The 19,245-nt window shown below is 37.3% G+C and overlaps 1 protein-coding gene across 3 annotated transcripts in view; it reads left to right on the forward strand.

The window, feature by feature from the left end:
- DRC9 (dynein regulatory complex subunit 9) overlaps window positions 1-19,245 on the forward strand; it is a 42,677-nt gene that overhangs the window by 6,183 nt on the left and 17,249 nt on the right. For 2 of the 3 annotated variants that reach the window (XM_025875740.2, XM_073894790.1), the window contains 3 exons: window positions 4,350-4,564; window positions 6,810-6,938; window positions 15,429-15,510. In XM_025875740.2, the coding sequence (XP_025731525.1) occupies window positions 4,350-4,564; window positions 6,810-6,938; window positions 15,429-15,510 (426 nt within the window). The remainder of the gene's footprint in view (window positions 1-4,349; window positions 4,565-6,809; window positions 6,939-15,428; window positions 15,511-19,245) is intronic. The other variant, XM_025875752.2, reaches the window with a different exon arrangement.

Here is a 19,245-nt window from a genome sequence, read left to right on the forward strand (position 1 = left end):
TTTTTGCTTTCTTTCCTTTTTATCCTTCTATCCTTTTTATTTCCTACTCCATCCCTTAGAGTACTTATGCTATCAAATTTCACATGGGAAATAGCACCTTTATCTCAGACAAAGAGGGCTATAATAATTACTTGAGATATGTACTCCGAATTGATGGAGGGAAATAACTATAGCTCAAGATAGATTGCCAGTCGGAATATCCTTTTCTTCCAGTATGTTGGCAATATTCAAAAAGGCCTCTAGTAAAGCAGTATATGTACTGAGAGTAGCCAATTTACTGAATTGCTCCACCTGTCTTACATTTCTCAGCTGCTGAAAGCTAACTGAACCCTCTGGGGAAGAAATTCAGTTGGACCTTCTCAATGTTTCTTTATTCTAAAAAGACTTTGTTATATTGTTGAATATGTTGTCAACCTGCTTTTGTGAATATCCAGCCAGGTCATTACATCAGCCATTACATTTTCAGTGATGTTATGGACTCCTCCTCAAAATGCTATTTGAGTTATCAAAAAAAAAACTCAACTTGGTAGTGAGCAAAATCTTTATAAATTCTTAGGGTCTTTAAAAATTTTTTTTAAGATTTATGTATTTATTTGAGAGAGAGAGCATGTGGGCCTGTGGGAGGGGCAGAGGTCCCTCAACTGACTGAACCACCCAGGCACCTCAAGCTCTTGTTTTTTTTTTTTTTTTTAAAGATTTTATTTATTTATTTGAGAGAGAGAGAATGAGAAAGAGAGCACGAGAGGGAAGAGGGTCAGAGTGAGAAGCAGACTCCCCGCTAAGCAGGGAGCCTGATGTGGGACTCGATCCCGGGACTCCAGGATCATGACCTGAGCTGAAGGCAGTCGCTTAACCAACTGAGCCACCCAGGCGCCCCCCCAAGCTCTTGTAATAATAACTTAGGTTATAGATATAAAATGAAAAGAAACTTATTTATTTATTTTTTTTTAGAGAGAGAGAGCATGAGAGCAAGCAGGGGTAGGGGGTGAGAGGCAGGAGAGGGAGAGGGAGAATCCCAAGCAGGCTCATTCCCAGCACAGAGCTGGACGTGGGGCTTGATCTCACAACCCTGAGATCATGACCAAGCCGAAATCAAGAATCAGATGCTTAATTGGCTGAGCCACCCAGCGCTCCAGGAAAGAACTTATAAGTACAAATACACATTTATTACGTTCAGCAAAATTACATTATATAGTTTGTACAGCATACATTATTTCTGATTCTCTAACAAATGAAAATTGCTGTATAAACAACAGTAAATTACTTTCCACATCTAACAGAAAAGTTCATATTTATTGTAACTAGATAATTAAATTTCCCTTTCATTGCACTGTACCATTTTTAAATTATTGTTATTATTATTATTGTTATATATATAGTCTGGGTTTGTAAAGCTTTTATTAAAGTTTAAAAGTTAAAATTTTAATAGAACACTGGATTTGAGTCAGGAGATCATTGCAGTTTAGTTGTGTACTATGAGCAGTTCATTTCACTTTCTTGGTCTTCATGTTCTTATTTGTAAAATGTGATGGGGCTTTCTGTGGGTTTTTTTTAAGATTTTTAAGTAACCCCCATACCCAATGTGGGACTCGAACTCAGAACCCCAAGATCAAGAGTTGCATGCTCCACTGACTGAGCAAACCAGGGGCTCCTAAAGTGTAATGGAGTTTTAGCTAAATGATCCATATCATCCCTTCCAGTGCTAACATTCTATGAGTTTTGGGGTAGTTTTAAAACGACATTAATGGGTATATCAAGAATTTTATAACAAATTAATTTTTTGATCAACTTATGAATGGTAAAGAGATTAGAAATCCAAAAACTAAGCCTTTCAATGCATTTAAAATGAGTCTAATTCATACATTAATCTAGTTAACAAATAGTAAAGAAGAGTCTAGTGTTTTCTTCCTATTTATTGTCTCCCGCAGTAGGAATCAAAAATAAAAAGATACTTAACAAGATAAAGTCTTATGATACTTATCAGTGATACTTACTGTGTCAGGCTAAAAAAGGGTAATTTGCCTTCGTAAAAGCTCAAGAGAAGATGGAAAACCCAAATTTATAAACAATTCAGCAGTGGTCACCACTTCAGTAAATTAAAGAACAAAACTTTTGCACTATTTTATTCTGGTTTATGATAGTGATCTTCACCCACAAAATTTTCCGACTTAACAGAGGCCCTGCTTATGATTTCATAGTAGTGTATATAATAAAGGCTTACACTCTTATCTTTTTTTTTTTACCCCCCGTCCACTCTTATCTTGATTAATAGAAGCTTAACAGCCCTTTCCTCAATATGAGTTAGTTCCACAACCTTATAAAATTGTGAGTCTTTTAAAATAATTGTTTGTTTTTTTACTTCATAACACTAGTTGTTCTAACTTACAAATTTTACAATGCCATTGCTCTATAAGGGCATAGGATATATATTTTAAATCCTTAGTATGTATGTGGATGTTTTCTTTCTCCAAAAGCTTCATTCATATTATTTAGCCTTAGAACAACCTTGGGATGAAAGGCTAGTTAGCATTATCCCTCCTTTATAGCTATTTTTATAGCTAAGGACATCTCCAAATAGATTTTCAATGGTAAAATCATGGAATAGAATGATAAAAAAAAAAAAATACTAATGTACCAGATTCTACCAGAAGTGGGAGTAATTGGACCAAAATTTGGGAAGAGCTTCCCTGCAGGGATACTCTTTCTCTTACCTTTTCCCTTAGGGTCTAATACCCTACCTCGTACATAGTGTATGCTATATAAAAATATTTTTTAGTGAGTGTACTAAAACATTTAGCTAGTTCCTTTAAGTTCTCTCTTAAAAAAATTCATATTTATTTGTAGTAATCAGTAAATCAGGCTGCTTGACAGAGTTGCCTCCTTTTCCAGATGCCCAAGCATAAAGGTAGAGGAAAAATAGGGAAATAGAAAGAGCTTCCTAGGCCTTACACTTTCCCCTTTCCTACCGTGGCAAAATCTAAAATAATAACCATCCTTAAGGTTTTCCTTATGTCCAGGTAAGTTTCAGTTTAACTGTTGAAATGCTACTTTTCTGTTCTCTTTGTAGCCAGTCAAATTGATTTTAATTTAAAGAAATATTTTAAAATTTAATTCTTAATTAAGGCAGCATTTTGTTTTGTTCTTGCCTACAGATGTTTTTCCTCAGATCTGAATCTTTGCTTATTGTTGATGTAAAGAAAAATGCAGTTGAGTCTGTGTTTATTAACTGTTCATGGATCGTTTTTTAACATTTCTGGGCTAGTTGAAGTTTAGCTAAGGAAGACCTAGGCTTTATGTATCAATATGCAGATAAATACTGTGCATAGGATCTGCACAAGAATTTAAGTAATCATAACAAGTACAGAACTTAAATAATTCTGTGTGCTGTTCTAAATACATTATGTGTATTAATTTATTTAATCCTCATAGTAACTGTGAGGGCAGGTACTATTATCCCTGTTTTACCAATGGGAAAATGGAGGCATAGAGATATTAAGCAGTTGTCTAAGTCAGTATGGTTTAGTAAGAAATAAAGCCAGGATTCAAACAAGGAAGTTTGGTTTCAGAGTCCATAGGTATAATCACTGTGTTATATGGCCTCTCAATAGCTAAAGCTTTTAGCAACCGATTAAATAGGAATCATCGATTAAAAGACATATGCTGTTCCTTAGGTTGATGCCTACCCCTCAGTGTTCAAGTTTCGGTCTGAAAAATGAATTATTTTGGCTTTTTCCCACATGACCTTCGAAATCTATACCACACCACTAATTTTACCAACTTGCTAGGATATTCCTTTCATTCTTTATATTTCATATTCATGTGTTCAATGAACATTTGAGTTTTCTATACCCTAGGCATGTTCTAAGCAATGAGACTATAAATATGGCTGCATTTATTATGCAGTCTTGTTCCAAAAAGAATTTGAGGTGAACCAAATCTCTAAGACACTGCCCCTTCTCTCATAGAATTTACAATCTTGGAGACATTTATAAAAATAATTACTACATGGTAAATATCTGCTAATAGAGATATTTCATAAGGAACTTTACCTTTGATCTTAGTCTTGAAGTTTACCAGGTGGTAAGTTGAGGAAAGACAGGCAAAAGGAATGTTGTCTAAAGGCAGGAAGGCGCAAAATAGCAGGATGTGATTTGGGTGGCTGAAAAAAAGGGTAATTTTCTTGTGTGTTGAGTACAAGTGGCAGAAGGTGAGGTTGAAAAATGTAGGCAGAAGCCCTGGTATAGCATTGTTTCTTTACTCTTAAAATCAAATAAATAAAAAATAAAATCTTAAAAAAAAATTCCTTTAAAAAAATCTGTCTTATATAAAACGTCATTTCTTGTTTTTAGAAGAAAAACAAGAGCTTAGAAAAACCTTCAGAGGCCTCAAGAACCTCAAAAATATCCAGTCCATTCTTAACTAAAGAAAAAACCAAGTTGCCAGGAATCCAAAAAGGAAGCCAATTTACCAATGAGTTTAACAAAATGCAAGATCTTGTCTTCAAAAAACCTACAAGACAGACCATAATGTCCACGGAGATAATGAAGAAAATTCAGACTGATAGGTAAAGAAGGAGAGCATATTTGGAAATGTAATAGTAAAATGGGGGCAAGGGTGGCTGACTGCTGTCTTCTCTTAGGGATTGGTCATTAGATGCAAAGGTACTGCTGATAATAAGATTAGCTAAAGACTACTTAGAGGGAGTGTAGTACAATTTGAAAGTATGGTGGCTCTGTGATCATGGGCAAGTTGTTGAGCCTTTGTGTCCCGTTTTTAAAAGTGAAAATAATTATAGCAACTTTGCAATATCAGTGTGAGGATTAGAAATAAGGCTGCAGTCAAGTGCCTGGCACAAATTGGTAGCTGTTGTGATGCTTTATCTATGAGTAAGAGACAGACACCATCCAAGTAGCCAACTTTTAAGCTGAGTTTTAATCCTGAGAATTTTGAAAGGCAGTCTCAGTTTCCATTGTCTCATTATTCAGTTTTTTGTCAGGCTTGCTGACAAGGAAGCCTGTTAAGTTTAAAAGAGAATGTAATAGTATGGTAAGAATTGTTGGTAAATGAATGTTTATAGCAATTACCCAGGGCCACTAGCCATATCCAGCCCATAGTCTGTTTTTGAAAATAAATTTTATTAGAATACAGCATTGCCCATTTGTTTACATATTGTTTCTTGCTGCTTTCATGAGTAGCAAAGCTGAGTAGTTGCAACAGAGAATTTATGGCCTGCAAAGCCAAAAATATTTACCATTTCTCTCTTTATAGGAAAAGTTTGCCAACCCCTGCATCAGAGGGATAATGTTTCTTGTGAAATCAATCTGGCTCAGATTTGCATACATGACAGAAAGATGTCCTGCTTATAAACAGCAATCTAGTTAATGTCCTTTTCATTCTCTGTGGGATGGCTCGTATCTTTTCAATTGGTTTTTTTTACTTCGATGTACTTCTTTTTTCTTAATATAGTTCTTGAATCCTTCTGTTTGAACTATTGTCAAAAATTATTATGAAAACATTAAATAGCAGCATTTAAAATCTGTACCTATAAGAATATTATAAAAAGTAATGGATGGGGACCTGGGTGGCTCAGTCGGTTAAGCATCTGCCTTTGGCTCAGGTCATGATCCCAGGGTCCTGGGATTGGGCCCTCAGTTGGGCTCCCTGCTCAGCCGGGAGCCTGCTTCTCCCTCTCCCTCTGCCATTTCCCCTGCTTGTGCTCTCTTGCTCTCTCTCTCAAATAAATAAATAAAAATCTTTAAAAAATAAAATAAAAAGCAACAGACTACAAGTCAGGAAACCCGGATTATATAGTTCTACCTTTTTCTCAAATTAGTTATGTGACCTTGGGCAAGTCATTTAACCTTTCTGAGCCTGGGTTTACTCATCTCTAAAATGTGAGTGTTTTATTAGCTCCTTTATTTTTTTTAAGATTTTATTTATTTATGAGAGAGGTAGGTAGAGGGGAGGGGCAGAGGGAGAAACAGACTCCCCGCTGAGCAGGGAGCCCGACGCAGGGCTTGATCCCACGACCCTGAGATCATGATCTGAGCCACAGGCAGATACTTAACCGACTAAGCCACCCAGGTTCCCCTATTAGCTCTTTAAAAAAATTTTTGGATGATTTAACTTTTGCAAAATTATGAAATATTTTTAAAATGCAGACAAATACAAAGAATGAAATAATGAGTACTTAAGTGTGTAACCACCATATCTTAACATTTTACCATGATTACTTTAGAGGTGTTTTTTTTTTTTTAATAAAATACTTAAGATACAATTGGAGCCTCTGATGCTAGCCCCTCACTGTTCCCCCAAAGACAGACTCTCTTCTGAATTTGGTGTTTATTATTCTCTTACATTCTCTTGTGATACTTTTATTCGTTATATACGTGTTTTATTTAAACAATACAATTTTATATGTTTTAAAATATTATATATGTAATATCCTACTGCACATTCAATGTTTGTTAGTCCTTGGTATGTAAACTTTGTCAGGTTAAGGAAGTTCTCTTTTATTTCTAGTTTGCTAAGAGTTTTTGTTGTTCATTTTCAAATGAGTGGATATTGAATTTTGCCAAATGTCTTTTCTGCATCAGTTGTGATGGCCATATGGTTTTTCTCCTTTCCTTTTGTTTATGTGTTGAATACTATTAATAGACTTTCTAATGCTAAACTATTCTTGCATTCCAGGAGTAATTCCATTTTAGTTATGATTTTCATCCTGAGTCTTAACCTGTGTGACTTCTGTAGCCCTTGTAAATGTAAGAAAATATACCTTATTAACTCATCCTTTTTGTGTCTCCTTACAGGCAATTTTTCAGTGATATAATTACAGATACCATGCAGGAGTTGGAAGAGTCAGGCACTTTCACCAGTCTCCTGAAAGCCCTGGGCAAAGAGAGGGAAAACAAAATGCATTTTTATGATATCATTGCCAGGTCCGAGTATTATTAGGTTTATTTGCTGTGTTGTATATTTTTTAAAGATTTTTATTTATTTATTTGAGAGGGAGAGTGAGCAAGAGTTTGAGAGAGAGTGAGAGAGCAAGTGAGCAAGAGAAAGAGCACGCACAAGTGGGGGATGGGGCAGAGGGAGAAGCAGACTCCTCGTTGAGCAGGGAGCCCAACATGGGGTTCACTCCCTGGACTCCGGGATCATGACCTGAGCTGAAGGCAGACCCAGGCGCCCATGCTGTATTGTATTTTAAAAGTGTCATAAAACTTTTACCAGAAGTTCTTGATTTCTAAAGCAGATCAAATTTGTGCTTTCCAGGGAACATAAATAGAACTCAGAAATGTAGGTGCTATCTTAGCTCTACTGGGACAATAATTCAGATTTCTGGGCTTCAGTTATGTGTATCTACAGTATGTCAAGAATATTCTTCCTATTGTACAGTAATCTTTCTTTTTTTTTTAATGTTAATTTCAGTTAGTTAACATACAGTGTAATATTAGTCTCAGGTATACAATACAGTGATTCAGCACTTCTATACGGTACCCGGCGCTCCTAATGACAGTTGCACTCCTTAATCCCCATCATCTATTTAACCATACCCACCCCCCGCCGCCCCGGTAACCATCAGTTTGTTCTCTATAGTTGAGTCTGTGTCTTGGTTTGTCTCTTTTTTTTTCTTTGCTTGCTTGTTTTATTAAATTCCACATATGAATGAAATCATATGGTATTTGTCTTTTTCTGACTGACTTTGCTTAGCATTATACTCTCTGGCTCCATCCATGTTGTTACAAATGGCAAGATTTCGTTCTTTTTTATGGCCGAATAATAGTCCATTGTGTATATTCCACATTTCGATATCCATTCTTCAATTGATGGACACTTGGGCTGCTTCTGTATCTTGGCTATTGTAAATAATGCTGCTATAAACATAGAGGTGCATATATTCCTCTGAATTAGTATTTTTATGTCCTTTGGGTAAAACCTAGTAGCACAATTACTGGATCATAGGGTAGTTCTATTTTTAACTTTTTGAGGAAACTCAATACTGTGTTCTACAGTGGCTGCATCAGTTTGCATTCCCATCAAGAGTACGAATGGTTCCTTTTTTTCTCCACATCCTCAACCAACATCTGTTATTTCTTGTGTTGTTGATTTTAGCCATTCTGCCAGGTGTGAAATGATACCTCATTGTAGTTTTGATTTGTATTTCACTGATGGTAAGTTTTGATGAACACGGATGGCCTTTTTGTTGGCCATCTGTATGCCTTTGGAGAAATGCCTGTTCATGTCTTCTGCCCATTTTTTAACTGGATTATTTTTTTGGTGTTGAGTTTTAGAAGTTCTTTATTTTGGCTACTAACCTTTTATCAGATATGTCATTTGCAAATATCTTCTCCCATTCTATAGATTGCCTTTTAGTTTTCTTGATTGTTTCCATCACTCTGAAGGTTTTCTTTTTGTTGTTTTTTTTTTTTAATGCAGTCCCAATAGTTTACTTTTGGTTTTGTTTCCCTTGCCTCAGGAGACCTATCTAGAAAAAGTTGCCACAGCCAATGTCAGAGAAGTTACTGCCTGTGCTTTCTTCTAGGATTTTTATGGTTTCAGGTCTTACATTTAAGTCTTTAATCCATTTTGAATTTATTTTTGTAGATGGGATAAGAAAGTAGTCCAGTTTCTTCCTTTTGCATGTTGCTGTCCAGTTTTCCCAACATTTGTTAAAGAAAACTGTCTTTTTCCCATTGGATATTCTTTCATGCTTTGTTGAAGATTGATTGACCATATAATTGTGGGTTTATTTCTGAATTTTCTCTTCTGTTCCATTGATCTATGTGTCTGTTTTTGTGCCAGTACCATCCTATTTTGATTACTACAGCTTTGTAATATAACTTGAAGTCCAGAATTGTGATGATTCCAGCTTTGCTGTTCTTTTTCAAGATTTTTCTATTTGGGGTCTTTTGTGATTCCATACAAATTTTAGGATTGTTTGTTTTAGTTCTGTGAAAAATGCTGTTGGTATTTTGATAGGGATTGCATTAAGTATGTAGATTGCTTTGGGTAGTATAGACATTTTCACAAGATTTTTTCTTCCAATCCATGAGCATGGAATGTCTTTCCATTTCTTGGTATTGTCTTCAATTTCTTTCATCAGTTTTTTGTAGTTTTCAGAATACAGGACTTTCATCTCTTTTCTTAGGTTTATTCCTAGGTATCTTATTATTTTTGGTGCAGTTGTAAATGGGATTGTTTTCTTAATGTCTGTTTCTGTTACTTCATTATTGGTGTATAGAAATGCAACAGATTTCTGTACATGGATTTTGTATTCTGTGACTTCACTAAGTTTGTTTAACAGGTATAGCAGTTTTTTGGTGGAATCTTTTGGGTTTGAGATATATATATCTTATTATATATAAATAAATATATATAGTATCATGTCATCTGCAAATAGTCAAATAGTGAAAGTTTTACTTCTTCCTTACCGATTTGGATACCTTTACGGTAATCTTTCTTAAAACTGAATTCACTGAATATCCCTGAACAATAGCAGGTGATAATAAAAAGCATGCCAAGGGAAGTTTTCTTTTCCAGAGCCTTTCAACTAATTCCAAAGATTTTCATACTCTAAGAAATTGAACACAATCAAATGATTTGGGGACCACAATAAAATTCTTTTTATATGAACCCTGAATACTCAAATGAGAGTGTTTGTCCTGTTTGCACAGGAATTGTTTTTACTTGAGTTATTTTCTCTTCCTTTGCACCTTAGAATTGGTAATAAATTTTGTACTAGGGATGTGTTGACGGTTAGATCAATTAATACATGTAAAGCATTTAGGATAGTTCCTGCACATAGTGTCTAATAATAATAATAATAGCTACTATTATAGACTTAGCATTGTGAGCACATTTTGTTGCTTAGTAATTTCAAAAAAAGCTAATCAAGTAAGAAAAATAAAAAAGAAATATATGTGCCACTATTTGGAAGGGAGAAAATAATAATGTAGACAGTTTGCCAGTGATTGATTTTACATATGTGACTGTGTATGATAATTTCTTCTTTTAATTTTTCTTCCAATTAGATAGGCATCAATTTAGATTTATTTAAGTTGGAGAATTATATCTAGATTTGGGCAAATCAGTAACAAATTTTTAGTATTTTAACTATTGTATGATTGGCACTTTTAAAATCTTATCTTAGATATAAGATAGATAAGATTTTCTATTTAGTTCCTTGAATAAGAGCTTTATGAAATAAACTTTGTGTACTGTTAAAGAAATTATTCAGACATGTTAAAATGGTGAGGAAGGCTTTATTGAGGTCTGCTGTAATAGGGAGAGAGATTAGGCTCAACTCTGAATACAGTAAAGGCAGCTGAGGATTTCTAGCCAGTGAGAACAGTGAGGGGGTCAAGTGGATGGAAAATTACTAAGATACATAAAGAATAGGGGATTCTTGGTAAACTAACAGGATTTTTGCTGAAAGCAGACCAAAGGCTTAGACATCAAGGATGGGGGATGAGGAATTTGATCAGATATCCAGGGTGATCAGATGTCAAGGGTGGGGGATTCTCTCTAAACTGTCTTAGCAGAAATCCTGCTAAACTGGGCTATGCAGGCTGAAGGCGAGTACTGGGGCCAAGGTCATGCCTAGTAGAGAAGAAGGCTCAGAGGAGCCTGATTAGTTTGGTCAAGGAGAGAGTTTTGTTGATACCATAACATTCATCCTTTTAAAGTGTACAGTTTGGTGGGTTTTGGTATATTCACAGTTGTGTAATCATCACTACTCTCTAATTCCAGAACATTCTCATCATTCCAAAAAAGAAAGCCTGTACTCATTAGTATTCACTCTCCATCCATCTCTTCTTAGCTCCTCTATTTAGTTTTAAATGAAGCTTCTTTTAGTGGTAATGATCTTCACTAATAATAAAGTCTTACAAAATAATAAGAAAAATACCAGTACATAAATAGAAAAATGTAATGAAAAAGTAAGTGTAATGAGTGAGTCTTGGGGAAAGCCCCACACATAGGGCCTGCCATAAAATGATTTTTCCTTCTTCCAGGAGCAGAGGATGTGAAAGACATGCTTAAAATATGCATTCTACCTGTGAGATGTGTGCATATCTGCCCGAGTAAGAATTAATAACACGTAAAAATCCTCTGCTTAAACCCTGTTTGGTTAAGAATCATTCTTACTTTTTTTTTCTTTTTTAAGTAATCTCTACACCCACCATGGGGCTCAAACTCACAACCTGGAGATCAGGAGTGGCATGCTCTTCTGACTGAGCCAGCCAGCCACCCCTCACTTATTTTTTTTATTTTAAGATTTTATATTTATTTATTTGACAGAGAGAGACAGCGAGAGAGGGAACACAAGCAGGGGGAGTGGGAGAGGGAGAAGCAGGCCTCCCACTGAGCAGAGAGCCCGATGCAGGGCTCAATCCCAGGACCCTGGGATCATGACCTGAGCCGAAGGCAGATGCCCAATGACTAAGCCACCCAGGTGCCCCCCTCACTTATTTTTTAATATGTATCCCACTTCAATATTATTCAGGGCAGGCAGACTACGTTGTTTTTCAAAGCAAAAGAAAGGAGAGATCTTGCCAGGTTTTAAGGCCTTTTGAGATTTTGGTCAGAAGGTCAAGATGTATGAGGTATCACTTTCATCATGGTCACTTAGTCTCTACTCTAGAAAGGCAAACAAAGGTGCCAGAATAGCCCCTCCGCTTGCTGAAGCCGTAACCTGGATACTTTTTATTGGAACTCAGCTGTAGAATATAGGTCACTAATAACGTGCAAACCACACCAGCACTATTCTCATTTGTGGTAGAAAGGTGTACATAACTTAAATACTATGTGAGTATTGTTTGGGCATTGCTTTTTTTTTTTTTTAATAGACTTCAGTTTTAGATTTATAGAAAAATTGAGCAGAAAGTAGAGTTCCTATATACCCCTTATAATTAACATCTTGTATTAATGCAATGCATTTGTTGTCATCTATGAGCCAATTTTGATACATTATTATTAACTAACGTCCATAGGGGATCACTTTGTGTTATACATCTTATGCGTTTTGACAAATGTGTCGTGACATGCATCCACCATTCCAGTTTTATGCAAAATAGTTTCACTGCCCTAAAATTTCTGTGTTCTACCTATTCATCCCTCCTGCCCTTCCCCTGAGTCCCTGGCAACCACTGATTTTTTTTACTGTCTTCATGGTTTTGCCTTCTTCAGAATGTCATGCATTTGGAATCATACAGTACATAGCTTTTCCAGATTGGCTTCTTTCACTTAGTATTATGTGTTTAAGGTTCTTCTATGTCTTTTCATGCTTGACAGCTCATTTCTTTGTTAGCACAGAGTAATATTTCATTGTCTGGATATACCACAGTTTATCTATTCACATACTGAAGGACAACTTGGTTGCTTCCAAGTTTTGGCAATTATTGAATAAAACTACTTTAAATATCTATGTACAGGGTTTTTTTTTTTTAATATTTATTTATTAGAGAGAGAGAGAAAGCCGGGAGGGGTGGGGCAGAGGGCGAGAGAGAGAGAAACTCAAGCAGACTCCACACTGAATGTGGAGCACGATGCGTGGCTCAATCTCATGACCCTGCAATCAGACTTGAGCCAAAACCAAGAGTCAGATGCTTTAACTGCCTGTGCTATGCCACACAGGCACCCCTCTATGTATAGGTTTTGGTGTGGACATAGATTTTTTTTTTTTTGATCACTTCCTTTTTTTTTTTTTTAAAGTTTTATTTATTTATTTGAGAGAGAGAATGGGAGACAGAGAGTACAAGAGGGAAGAGGGTCAGAGGGAGAAGCAGACTCCCTGCTGAGCAGGGAGCCCGATGTGGGACTCGATCCCGGGACTCCAGGATCATGACCTGAGCCGAAGGCAGTCACTTAACCAACTGAGCCACCCAGGCGCCCTGGACATAGATTTTTAACTCATTTGAGGAAATACCAAGGAGCATAATTGCTAGGTTGTTATGGTAAGAGTATGTTTAGTTTTGTAAGAAGCTGCCAAACTGACTTCTGCATTCTCACCAACAATGAATGAGAGTTCCTGTTGCTCCACATCCTTGGCAGCATTTGGTGGTGTCAATCTTTTGGATTTCTGCCATTCTGTTCAGTGTATAGTGGCTTCATTGCTGTTTTAATTGGGCATTGCTTTTGCTAGAGAGTAAAAAGTGGGCTGACTGGTCTTTATCTCTTAGTGTGCTGAAATTTCCTTTCATTGTGATGATGAATCAAAATGTAGTCTGATCCAGAGAGATGAGACATCCTTTGGTTTGGCATATCCAAAAATGATAAGAAAAGACAGTTCACTGAAGGGGACACATAGTGGGCCAATAAACATATAAGAAATGTTTACCTTCAGATCAATAGTATGCCATTTTTCATTTCTCACACTGACCAGTTTTCTTCTTTATGGCAAACAGCACTAGTGGGAATATAGTTTTAGATGTAATCTGTTGGGTTTTTTCCATGCCCCTAAAATAGTTAGAGCATCATTTTTGGTTAAATGAATACTTAGTATTATGAGGATGCTTATTATGTGTAAATAGTTCACAGATGGGACGTACAGTATATATAATGATTACATTTTCTTTCTTGAACAGCTTTTTTTTTTTCCTAGAGTTAAATCTTGCCACTTTTTTATTTGCCTGTTTTGACATTTCTGTTCCAAATCCAGCACCCAACTCTTCACCAGAGCCCTGGAAGTGTAGTCATACATATTAAGGGTAGTCATACATATTAAGTCTTTCCTTCCTTCTTTCCTTCTTTCCTTCCTTCCTTCTCTTTCTTTTTTCCTTTTGAAAATTTCTTCTGTTCTTTTTCTCCTATTTGTTGCTGTTGCTCCTAGGGCCTGCAGCATTACTATGGTTCTGGGCCTTCCCTTCATCTCCTGAGATTTCCTTTTGATCCTGTTTTCTAGACCCCCATTCTTCCTCTTTTTTATGTAAATCACCCATTTTGTTGGAGCATGAACAAAAGGTGCATGGAAATTACATATATTAAGATCTTACATGTCTGAAAATCTTTTTCTGTCTCATGCTTTATTAGTAATTTGACTAGGTACAGATTTTTAGATTGAAAATCATCTTTCACAATTTTGAAGGCAATACTCCACTAATTTCTAGTTTCCATCATAAATAACACTTATTTATTTAACTGAATCTACACTAGGGTTCTGAATTTATTATGAGAGATAAATATTTTGCATCTTTTTTATCTGTTTCTTATAGTCTATAAATGGGAATTACATAATCTATAGTTCGGCAATGACAATCTCAAGATTCTAGTTAAGTACATGCTTTCTAAACATTTCTGAATAGCAATACTTATTTAGATGCCATTTAGTGGGAAGGTGTTTTGGTTGTGGCTATAGACTGAAAGTTTGCATACCCCATCCCTGCCCCCAATTTATTTGTTGAAATCCTAACCCCCAATGTGATATTAGAAGGTGGGACCTTTGGGAAGTGATTAGGTCATGAGGGTGGAGGCCTCATGAATGAGATTAATGCCCATATAAAAGACACCCCGGAGAGCTTCTTCTTCCCTTCCATCATATAAAGATGCAAGTGAAAATGACCATCTGTGAACCAGGAAACAGTTTCTCACCAGACACTGAATCTGATGGCGCCTAGATCTTGGACTTCACAGTCTCCAAACTGTGAGAAATGAATTCTGTTATTTATAAGCCACCCAATCTGACATATTTTATAATGGTGGCCTGAGCTAAGACAGTTTTTATTTTGTTTTGTTTATTCTTACGTTGTTTTATTTATTATATCGTTTTGTTATTTTTTTCTTCAGGCCTAGACAATGGCATTACTAGAGATAAGCAGAATTCTGTTTCTGAGTACAAACAGAAACTTAACGTCGTTACGTTCTAATTCAGATGGTACTGAATTTGAATCCTGCTTTGCCGTTTACTGTTTGTGTGTCCATGGCAAGTGTGTTAAGTCATGTCTTCTGAGAGTTGCCAAGATGAGATTATTCATGCAAAGACTTTATCAGGGGAAACACCTGTGTGAGAGAAAATGTGGCGGGAGCCTTCGGACTCAATGCTGAACTGACCCGAAGCGAGGGAGAGGGACGTTAGGTGGAAGAGACTGCCCTGCTCTTCCTTTTCCTCTTAACGTTCCTCCTCCTCCTCTTAGCTTTTTCTCAGCAGTGGCTATTTTAGATACAACATATAAGCCCAAACCTCCTTTTCTGGTTTACTGAAACACATCGCAGTGTTCTATAAAGCGTGACTGAAAGTGTTCCATGGACCAGCACCATGAGCAACATCCGAGAACTCGTTAGAGCTGTGAATTCTAGGGCCCCATCCCAGACGTACTGAACCAGAATCTCGTGGGTAGAGCCCAGGGATCTGTTTTTGAACACTGGGGGTGAGCCTTGGGCACGCTAGAGTTTGAGAAGCACCCCTCTAAATAAATCATTCTTATTTCTTCTAGGGAGGAAAAAGGGAAAAAACAGATAAGATCTCTTCAAAAGCAGCTGCTTAATGTCAAAAGAGAACGGCAAGCTGAAGTACAGGTAAGAATCAGCTGGCCAACACTGCAAGTTACTGAGCCAGAACAGCCACATGGAAGCCATCTTTCTTAAGCAAAGAAAAATTACATATGAGAAATCGTTTCTCCTGGGATGCCTTTACTAGACAGAGTACATATAAAGAGAGTAGCTAGAGAGTTGCCTGGGGTGTATAAGTAAGTCCAGAATAGAACTCAGGGAGACCCCAACTCTCTGGAACGCTTAGTCTGTTCTTACCCCTCCCATCCCACTCAATCATACCACCTGCCCTTGCCCTACGGGAGACCTTATCCCAGGCAGTCTCTTGTTTTCCAGCATCGCAGATGGGAGACTGGAGTCCCACATGGGACATTAAGCACATTACAAACCTCCTATAAATGATGGTTAGGTTTGATAATGTCATCTGTATTATATTTCAAGTACAGAGTGGATTTAGTGGGCTTTTTTAGTCATTAGGACCTAACCTTATATCTAATTTACCTCTGCGGGAAAATGCATCCCAAGTTTTAAGCAAAAGACTTGCAAAACAATGCTTGGGCTACAGTGCAGGCCGTTAGAAATTAGTTCTTTTTTTTTTTTTTTAAGATTTTATTTACTTATTTGTCAGAGAGAGAGCACAAGCAGGGGGAGCAGCAGGCAGAGGGAGAAGCAGGCTCTCCACTGATGTGGGAATTGATCCCAGGACCCTGGAACCACGACCCAAGCTGAAGGCAGATGCCCAACTGCCTGAGTCACCCAGGCACCCAGAAATTAGTTATATTAGGATTTCTAACACTATTAGCAGTTTAGAAAGTTACAGAATATGGCTTAATATCAGCTTTTGCCTAGCTATTTGGACGAGTTTATGCTTCAGATCAGGGAGTCTTCATTATTCCGTATATCGAAGTTAGAAGACTTTTTTTTTTTAAAAAGACTTCATTTTTATTTATTTGTCAGAGAGAGAGACAGCTAGAGAGGGAACACAAGCAGGGGGAGTGGGAGAGGGAGAAGCAGGCTCCCCACTGAGCAGGGAGCCCGATGGGGGGCTCGGCCCCAGGACCCTGGGATCATGACCTGAGCTGAAGGCAAACGCTTAACCTACTGAGCCACCCAGGCACCCCGAGAAGACTTTTTTTTTTTTTAAAGATTTTATTTATTTAAGAGGGAGAGAGCATGAGCAGGGGGAGCGGCAGAGGGAGAGGGAGAAGCAGGCTCCCCACTGAGCAGAGAGCCCGATGCAGGGCTAGATCCCAGGACCCTGGGATCATGACCTGAGCCGACGGCAGACGCTTAACGACTGAGCCACGCAGGCGTCCCAGCCAGGATGTTTTCAGATAGTTTTAAAGTTCTATTTGCTTGCATTCTTTTACTAGAACTCCAATTATCCCTATTTGGACTTTTTGATATTGACCTTCAGGTCTCTGTGTTTCTTAAAAAAAATTTTCTGTTTGTTCATGTGATTGAATAATCTCTATTTGTCTATTTCAGGTTCACAGACTTTCTATCATCTCCATTCTAGCTATTAAGCCCTTCTAGTACTTTTTTTGTTTTAAAATTTAGATAATGTATTTTTTTAAATTTATTTATTTGAGAGAGAATGAGAGAGAGAGAGAGAGAGCATGAGAGGTGGGAGGCTCAGAGAGAGAAGCAGACTTCCTGCTGAGCAGGGAGCCCGATGCGGGACTCGATCCCAGGACTCCAGGATCATGACCTGAGCCAAAGGCAGTCACTTAACCAACTGAGCCACCCAGGTTCCCTAGATAATGTATTTTTTAGTTTTTGAATTTCCATTTAGTTCTTTTTTTATAGTTCTATTTCTCTGCTGAGATTTCTTGTTTGTTTTCTTTTTCTAATTTATTATGAGCATATTGCTCTTTATTGAGCTTTGTTTAAACTCCTTGTCCACTAGGATGCCTGGTTGGCTCAGTTGGTAGAGCCTACAACTCTTGATCTCAGGGTTGTGAATTCAAGCCCCACGTTGGGTGTAGAGATTACTTAAAAAGAAAATCTTAAAAAAAAAAATTCTTGTCTGCTAATTCCAGCATTTGGCATTTTAAGGTTAATCTCTCTTGAGAATGGTTCATAGTTTTCTCTTTCTTCAATATGAACTAATTTTGGAATGTGTCCTGGACAGTGTGAATATTATGTTGTAGAGACTCTGCATTCTCTTCTATCCCCCAAAGTGCACAGGCATTTTTGTTTTAGCGGTCAGTTAACTCGGTTAAATTAAAACTAAAAACTCTCACCTACGTTGGGCAGTAGCTCATCTCAGTTCACTGTCTTTTATCCTTAGCAGGTCTGCCTGCATTCTTCCTGGCACCTGTGTGCCTCAGAAATCAGCTACAGATTTGGACAGAATTTATACACCAAATGTGAAGCTTCCTTTCTCCCTTTCAGCATTATTGAAAATTATTTGGCTGTGGTTGTCCAAAATCTATTTTCTGGTTTTTCAGTCTAAAAAGACTACGGTATTTTGAATCAGGGTTTCCACTGCTTTACACACGCCCCCACCCCCGACACATCCCATTATGCTGACTGTGGTCTAATCAAGGTCATAAAAAGTTGGAAACTCACCACACGCTGCACCCTTCTTGCACGTGTCTCCTTCCTCCAGAATCTGCCTGATTTTGTACACTCCAATGTTTTATGTAATTTCCTTTTATATCGAGTCCAGAGTTTAGAGTTATTAACTGTGTGAGGGTCATACTTGTAGGAGCTTATTGGCAATAGTGAAAGTTGAACTTCTAAATATTCAGTTAGGAGATAGAACTTGGGATATGTAAGGAACTAAAAGAAGGCCAGTTTATAGCTGCTAAAGTTTGGAGAGAAAGGGAGAGAATAACATAGATGAACCTAGAATGGGAGCTACAGAACAGATTATGGAGGGCCTTATAAAGCCATGCTTCTCTGGGCAAACATCGGCAATGGGTGCCGTAAAGGTTGGGGAGGCTCATCATGTAAGAAATCTATCTTGTCCTTGAGGGTCAGGGTTTGGGGTCTGTGACCTTTGTTGTTGTGTTTCTTAGGGCTGTATCTAATCTGCTCCAGACCTGTGGCTTTAGGTTGACCTGGAGTTTCTTTAAACAATTACCCTTACCTGATTCTGCTGCCTCCAGCACATACAATAAACCTTTCCAGGGCTGGAGCTGCCACTGAGGTACTTAGCATTGGGGAGATATTCTCAAAACAGGATGTCATGGAGGATTTATTTTTCTCCTGGGCCTAGGGCTTCTCATTTCCCTTAAATTTATATATATGTGTATTTATTTATATATAGTAATATAATAAATTATACATGTATTTATTATGTATGTATATGCCTTCAAGGAGAAGGTTGGCTGATAAAGAAGAGTACTTCACTTACTTCAGCTTTGCCCTGATTATTGAGGTTAAATGTAGTAACAATGAAGGATATGAACCCACTCCTACTCATTTCGACTGGTTACAGGAGCCAAAGGGCACAAAGCTGGATGCCCTGCAACCCTAAAATTTCTTAGATCCAGATTCACATGAATGTCTAGACTGGGTGGCCTTAAGCCAACTGTAGCACTACTAATTCCTCAGCTTTTGGTTCTTTATTCAGCAACCGCATTGCCATCCACGGTCATTGACTGTACTTTGTTGTTTCTTTCTTTCTTTTCTTTCTTTCTTTCTTTCTTTCTTTCTTTCTTTCTTTCTTTCTTTCTTTCTTTCTTTCTTTCTTTCTTTCTTTCTTTCTTTTCTTTCTTTCTTTCTTTCTTTCTTTCTTTCTTTCTTTCTTTT

Source organism: Callorhinus ursinus, unplaced genomic scaffold, assembly GCF_003265705.2.
Source record: "Callorhinus ursinus isolate GAN/ISIS: 27379988/994484 unplaced genomic scaffold, GSC_fseal_2.0 scaffold1, whole genome shotgun sequence".
Classification (NCBI taxonomy): domain Eukaryota; kingdom Metazoa; phylum Chordata; class Mammalia; order Carnivora; family Otariidae; genus Callorhinus; species Callorhinus ursinus.